The sequence below is a fragment of the Ruditapes philippinarum genome, unplaced genomic scaffold (assembly GCF_026571515.1).
Source record: "Ruditapes philippinarum isolate M1 unplaced genomic scaffold, ASM2657151v2 ctg1028_1_1_1_1, whole genome shotgun sequence".
Taxonomy (NCBI): Eukaryota; Metazoa; Mollusca; class Bivalvia; order Venerida; family Veneridae; genus Ruditapes; species Ruditapes philippinarum.
Genome location: NW_026864813.1, coordinates 297,213 through 304,776, shown reverse-complemented (window position 1 = coordinate 304,776; position 7,564 = coordinate 297,213). Strand labels below are relative to the sequence as shown.

At 30.8% G+C, this 7,564-nt stretch overlaps 1 protein-coding gene across 1 annotated transcript; it reads left to right on the top strand.

Annotated features, from left to right (window-relative positions):
* Positions 1 to 372: 372 nt before the first annotated feature.
* Positions 373 to 7,273, top strand: LOC132726905 (glutamate receptor U1-like). Its single transcript, XM_060712318.1, has 6 exons — positions 373 to 483; positions 2,188 to 2,277; positions 3,542 to 3,730; positions 4,105 to 4,402; positions 4,674 to 5,410; positions 6,036 to 7,273. The coding sequence occupies exons 1-6, from the start codon at positions 448 to 450 to the stop codon at positions 6,150 to 6,152; spliced, it is 1,467 nt and encodes a 488-aa protein (XP_060568301.1). The 5' UTR covers positions 373 to 447; the 3' UTR covers positions 6,153 to 7,273.
* The last annotated feature ends 291 nt before the right edge of the window (positions 7,274 to 7,564 follow it).

Genomic DNA, 7,564 nt, shown 5'->3' with positions numbered 1-7,564 from the left:
TCAATTTTACAGTCTTTACTTATGGTTTGTGATAAATAGAATAATATATTCGTGTAGGTTGCATAATGTATTTAATTTAACTTGTTCAGTAAATTCAGTATTAAACGTACACTCGTAAAAAATCGTCTATTTCTGTTGTTGTTGTTTTGTTTTTTCCTACGAAAGAAGACGTAAAATGTATCACACTTGTTTCTTAGAGATCAAAGGTGAAATAGTGTCGATCCGTGAAAAAACAAGTTCGCCAGACCTAAGTTCAAGGAATTCTTTACATAGTTGATTATAAATTCTGCCCGGAATATCAGAATAAATTCGAAGTAATTGACCAGAACGCCATCTGTGTCTGTATCATAGATTAACATTCATTAAAAGAACAAATGCTTTAAAATTCCTTCTCACTTATACAAACGTTTGTGGGATTAAAGCATCAAGGATATAAAAAGAACAAAAATGTGTGAAAAATTTGGAATTTTACTTTCTTTATTGGTGAGATTTTTACCCATTATGTCTTTTATTAGCTTCCGAGTTTGATACTTAGAATGGATTGAGATAACATTTTTTAAAAAAATAGATTCCAACATTTTGATTTGTTGTTAAAATCTCCTTTTAATCATCTCTTTACGCCTGACGTAACGTAAAAAATGTCCCCATTTTTCTTTAAATTTATTCGTCAAAACATAACATAGAATAAACAAGACATCGTTTTTGCGAAATTCAATAAATTCAATTTTTCATTCAGCATTAATTTGAAATAAATATAAAAGCAACGCTTATAGGCAAGCAACGACACTGTGTAAACTGATTAAATACATATCAAAATTGATTTAACTTGATACTTTTTTTACAATTTTTTTTGTCCATTTTTTAGGTTTTAATGTCCTTCTACTAGATTTGTTTTCAGTAATTTGTCAATTGTATGTATTTATAATAATGACAGGTATTTATCTAACTAATGAATCCGAATTTGTGTACCATCATTAATAAATAACTGCTTCTATATAAGTCCTAACTTAAATCACTGGAATCAGCTTAAGTTATTGGCTTTACTGCTGAGGTACATTTCACCGACTTTTTACTATTGCTATTTTTTCTAGTCATTCGGAATAACTGATTATAATACTATTTGTGTTGAGGAATGATTCCTGCTATCCGGTGTTACGAGGGTGTGAATGATTCACAGATACGAAGAATCGAAATGAGTCTCTGATTTCCACCTCTTTAGTTGTGCTGTCTTTTGTCTCCAGGGAGTATCCCTTTTCCGCCAGAATTTTTTCTCACCTGTACCTTTTAATTGTCTTTTTATTAAAGGGAGGGTTTCATTTAAACTGATTCACGTAAAATCAGCCACCAGGATGTTCATATTTCGACAAATATTGAAAGATTCGTGTTTTATGTAGATATACTTGTAATCCAACAAAGATCAATCTTCATTTGCACTGAATCAGTTTTTGAATTTTTGCATGACAATATAAAAAGTGTTTGCACTAGATAGTAAAACAAAGAGGAAAACGCTTCTATTGTTATTAATATTAACAAAAAGAAAGCCCGAGTACGATAGTACAACACAACTTTTAAAGCACGCCTATTTATTTATTCAACATTCAATACTTTGTACTTGTTTACATTGTGACTAAATGTATCACTCAGCGGACCGATTAAGCGTAAATATGCTAAGATTTTTATTTTTCAAAGCTTTGTATTTTTGCTGTCCTGTTAGAATTATCAACAACGTTATTTATTGATTATAAAGCTATATCATAATATGCTTCATTTGAGTGAAGGTAGTACATTTATAGTGATTAAGATTTCAAACTGCAACTTTGTTTAAACTTTGCTTTTTTCTAAAATGCTTACATTCAGCTCTATTCTTCAAGTAAAAGGCAATTTGCATGATCTTAATCTAATATAAACAACATTATAAAACAAATGTTTGCCCTTTCTAAAGAAGTAAAAATCAGGCAAAATGCGCCATTTTGAAAACAAAATCAACATCCAAGAATAGCATATAAAACTGTCGAATCATCAGGCTTTCTTATAAAAAAATATATTGTTGATTCAATTACTATTTTTCATTATTTTTCATTGTTTTTGTTGTTTTTTTCAAAATAAAATTTCCGTATTTTTTCAAGTCATAAATTTGGTCTTGCTTGATTTTGCAATGGAATACAAAGCATTTTTGTTCTTGAATAGGTCCTTTTCCAAACTCAGTTCGCAGATGGTAATAATAAGAACACAACAAAAGGAGAAGATTTTCCTGTTTACAGAGTAGCAACAGTATTGGTAAGTTCAACTAGAATCATTTCATTACGGGATGGTTTTCCATTTTCTTTTTGTTCGTTTTCTTATTTTATTGCTTTTATTTATTAACCCATTACTGCATGAGCATTTTGTGGAAAAAATGGCTTTTTCATTGAAAAGCCTCTTGTTACAAGTTCAATTTGCTATGAAACCATAAAAGATGCTTCAATATTCATCAAACTTGGCACAATTGTTAACTGGACGATATTCTTTGTAACAGCATGCTCAATCTTTCATATTACCATGTCAACGAGGGAACATCTCAAAAATGCCAAAAATCACTATTTCGCGTTGGTTTTTTCCATCAAAACTGATTTCAAAGTGCTTTTAAGCGTTGGTTACACGTTACATTTTGATCGAGCTGAGGCCAATTTTAGTCACTCACAATTCCAAAATCTTCCCTGGCACCCCCTGATGTATCATTTTGAAGTTATGACATTTTTAACAACATTTCTCAAACGAAAACAAGTGTTTGGGTACTAAATAAGGCATTTTACACCATTTGAGTCTTCCGAAAGGTGGGGATGAAAAAGCGTGAAAAGTAATGGGTTAACATAAAATAGTGAGATATATTGGAATTACCAAAAACGAGATTTTTCCATGTTCAAACATGGCCTTACACATTTTGAAGAAAAATTGTTTTTGGCGGCAATTTGTATTGTTTTCATCTAATTCACTTTAAAGGATTTAATTTTGATTGCTTTTCTTTTTTGATGAGGAAATAAAGTTTAGAAACTTTTAACTCTTATCTTGATAAAGTATCTAAAATAGACCTGTCCTATTTCAATCTGGATGAAACTATTTATCATATGAGGGGAAATTTATTTGAAATTCGTACTTACTGATAAACAAAGACTAAAATTAAACGGCACAGATGTGTCGGCTGATCTAGGTATCCGCTTGTCGCATGGGAAATATATGCTGCCGCCGGCAGACTAAGGATATAATAACCTGTTGTATGAAGATATTAACTGACAACTGACATCGAAAGAAATCCTTTGATTACTATTTTTTCTTGAAATTCTAAAGAAATAACTCGATTAATCTGTCAAAATAATCAGTTTTAAAGAAATAAATATGCATATGTTATATTATATTAATGAAGTGATTAATCGACTTTTTCTTTATGTATAAAGTTGAAAAGATGTTTCTAATGCATAATCCACAAAATGTCTTCAAAACTTAGAAAAGCCATTACTGTAATATCATAGGAGTGTTTGATTAACTGTAATAAGATTTTTTCCAGAATTATCCATGGATGATGGCGGCAAAAACTGGATATGAAGGTATTTTAGTCGACTTACTCGAAGAGATTACAAAAATTGCGAACTTCACGTTCAGTTTTGACAACAGTCCAAATAAAGAGTACGGACGAATAAAATATACAGCTGAAGGCATTCAAGTCAATGGCGTGATTGGGGATTTAGTCTCAAATGTACATTTTTATATATTTCTTAATTGTCCGTGGTACCTTATTAACGCATGCTTAAATTTCGAATTAAATGTTTACTTTCTATGCGAGTCATATTTATTCCTCGAGCCCATTGAATAAAGTGTGCTAACAAGATAAAATTCTTTACCTTATGTATTTTTACATTCGCTGTTCTAAGTTTCAACTTCGATATCTTTTTTTTTTTTTTTGGTTATAAAACTTGTAAAAGAAAATATACAGTTAAATTTCAATCTTGGATTTTTTGAAAACCGTACTTATTAGTGATGTGTTAATACAAACGTTTTTATCCGTTTTGTAAATGTTTTGATTAATTATAAAAATATGTTATGTTTCATGTATTTTTACATCGTTTTCAGACAGCTGATTTAGCGGTCGCCGATCTAATGATATCAGAAATCAGATCTAGTGTCGTGGCATTCTCAAGTCCATTCGCAACAACTGGGGCTCAAATATTGATGCGGCATCCAGATATAAAGGGAACTCAAAGCTTTGGCTTGCTCTTTATGCCTTTCTCACTAGCTCTTTGGATGTGTATCATTGCGGCTTTGCTTATATCAGCTGCTGTACAATATATCATAGACCGACACAGTCAACCAGATGGACAGAGCGCTTTTCAAAGTTTACATTACACTTTGTCTTTGTTTCTTCTCAAAGGTGTGTACTTCTTTCTATAAGGCTTTCCCACAAATCAATATTTTACCTTATGCGATATATTCTGTTTATTCTATAAAGATATGTTATTATGATATCGGATTTTGTGTATGTGTGTGTGTGTTTTTTGTGGGGGTTTTTTTTGTTGTTTTTTTTTCTTTTTTTTCCATATAAATGTAGTTTGATCTGTCACAGTCTCATGACTGAGGCATGTTCCAGGTTTATAACATAAAATGCCAAGTAATGAAATATCTTCTGCTTCTACATTTTGCAGACACTCGAGATTTACACCCTGTTTCAACTGCTCGCAGGATTTCATCGGTATTTTTTTGGACATTTTCTTTACTAATTATTGTCTCATATATAGCTTCATTGGCAGCGTATATATTGTTCTCTTCTACACAAAAACCAGTCATTCCGTTTAAAACATTTGACCAAATGTCAAAACAGGCTGATGTTCAATACGGTGGCTGGTATGAGATGCCACTCAACTTAAATGATAACGTGCAAATATTAATGAATAGACATATTCGCTCAAGATACACCTATTATTCTAACATTGAAGAAGCTGTTGAAAGAGTCATGGACATTGATAAACCCTTTGCAGCAGTTGTAGAAGGGTACGAGGGACAAAAGGTGATAAATCAAAATTGTGAACTAATGCTTTTACAAGAAAAATTGTTTGAAATAGATTACGGTCTAGCTTGTCGTAGAGACAATCAAGGACAACAACTTTGTTCTGACATATCAGAAGCAATAACAAATCTTACGGAAACTGGAAAGCTCTTTGCCATAATGGATAAGTGGTGGCGATCATCAAATACTTGCGATAAAGTATCAGAAGATAGTTTCATAACCGGACACTTAGGTGGAATTATATTTGGAAATTTTAAGCCGATTGACGTATCTGATATGTTATTGGTTTTCGTTTTGCAATTGATAGGAATCGTAATAAGCATATCAGCAACTGTTGTGGAACAAAAATGTTGGAGAACTGACCAATGTCATAAGGTAATTGCTTTTGTTATGGCGTGTGATTGGCCTTACTCAATGATTAACATAGTTCGCCCCAAAGAATTGACTTAATTGCGTAGAAAAAATATTACGATTGAACACACGCTTTTAAATAATTCAAGGAATCATAAAAAATGAATAATTAATGATTATTTGTATAATAATATCATACTTGTAGGGAAGAAAGACATACGATAATGAGAACAATTTAACATTATTCTGATAAACATTACCATTTTGATTTATTATTAAAAAATACTTCCATGGTGCTTTGTATCCTATACAGTTGCAATTGTCACTTAAAAATATATACTTTGCCATTATTAAAGTAGTAGTAACGGTAGTAACGTTAGTAGCGGTATCAGTAGCATAAGCGGCAGCGGTAGTATTAACAGTAGCAGTAGTAGTAGCGTTCCTCTCGTTGTTATTGTTGTTGCTTTCAGGAATGGGGGTTTGTTGCATTTTTGGTTTTCTCTGATTCATTTGGGTGTTTTTGTTTTCTTTTTGTTTTGTTGTGTTACTTTGTTAGGAAATTAAATTAGTGATTTTTTTCTATCATATATTAAGATAAACAATTAAACATCGCCTGACGAGAAAACTCTTAATATGCAATATATTTTAGGACTGTCAAGATGTAATAAAGAGAGAAAGTGGATCGAATGGAACAGATAAACTTGAAAACACAGCAAAAGAATCAAGATTTGAGGAAACAGTTAATGAAATCCCAGTCACAGATTAACCCGAATGTCCTGATATTGATGCATAATAACATGAAATTAAATACTTTTTAAGACATAAAATATATATTTCAACTCTCTTTTGTTAAAGAAACAGCAACATTTATTGTGATCTATAAAGATGTTAACAGCCAGAATATCGGCATATTTGTATAAAATCAGATTAATAAGTGAAAGGGATGTTATTATTGTTGTTTTTAACCAAGAGATAGCTTGTTATGTTTACGAATTTTGCAAGACAATTAATCCAACTTAACTTTGGTTGTACATGTAACAGTGTAACAGTTGTAAATAATTAATATTTATATTTGGCATGTGCGAAAGAATTTTTTTGAAATAGATTTATGTTACGTGTACATATATAAATGTATACATTTAACCTACAAATCAAGCAATGGTTTTCGTTTTTAAAAATATCATATTACATTCTTTGCAATAACGTTAGTAAAAACTTTGAATACGTTTCAAATTGAAATATATTTTTTTCTCAACATTTAATCAACCATAATTGCAGAAATCATCTACCTTTGAATTACTCTGAAACATTTTCTTTTCTGTTTATTTAGTTTTCCATTTTTTTGTCGTTTAGGACAAATTTAATGTTCTACTTTGCGACCATATGTCGTTCTTTTGGGCATTCTAAAAGGTGTTCAATTCTTTTCTATATTCATACTAAGATGGCTCATTTTTTGTATCTTAGTACATGTACTAGATTAATTATCAAAAAACACTTTTAAACACTAGTGAAAAAATGTTTAAACAGAAAATTAGCGCCATGACTAAAGACTTAAGGTTGAATCGTATTTCAATATGTTTTGTTATTTTCGTTCAATTTTTATTGTTAAAGTTGTCAATAGGAACTACTGTCAAAGGGATATTGTATAGATCATTTATTTCACTGATTTAAGCTTTTACTTTCATCTTTTAAATGAATTTGGCTGATCAAGTATAAGAGATCTGTGAAGTTGGCCCATATTATGTGGATATTGATGTATTGAACAAATTAAACTTTCACCCTTAATCTGACACGAATTATGTGTAAATACAATATAGCCATTCATAATTTTATGGAAACATTTCATGGCGTTGGCCCCGGAAATGAGAAATCTAACAATATGTCGGCATATGTCTGACATTGAAAGGTACTTCAAAATGCATATCTACATGTATTAAAACTAAAATGAATTAAAAGTAATTAACGTCGTTAAATATGACCTGGTAAAATATCAATGAATTAAGTTTGTTCAAGGCTTAATAGGCCTTAGAAATGTCAAATTGTCAATATATTCTATAGTAATACTAATCTAAAACTTAACCAGCACGGTTAAGTGAGATTCGGCGACGTTCAAATGTTTTTGCAAAGTCTTACAGTAATGATGCAAGCAACATGGTTCTACATTTACATAATAGGCTC

Coding starts and splice junctions, on each gene's coding strand:
- LOC132726905 (XM_060712318.1), top strand. CDS start 448: ATGTGTGAAAAATTTGGAATTTTACTTTCTTTATTG. Junction 2,278..3,541: donor ACAGAGTAGCAACAGTATTG/GTAAGTTCAACT, acceptor GATTTTTTCCAG/AATTATCCATGGATGATGGC. Junction 5,411..6,035: donor GAACTGACCAATGTCATAAG/GTAATTGCTTTT, acceptor AATATATTTTAG/GACTGTCAAGATGTAATAAA.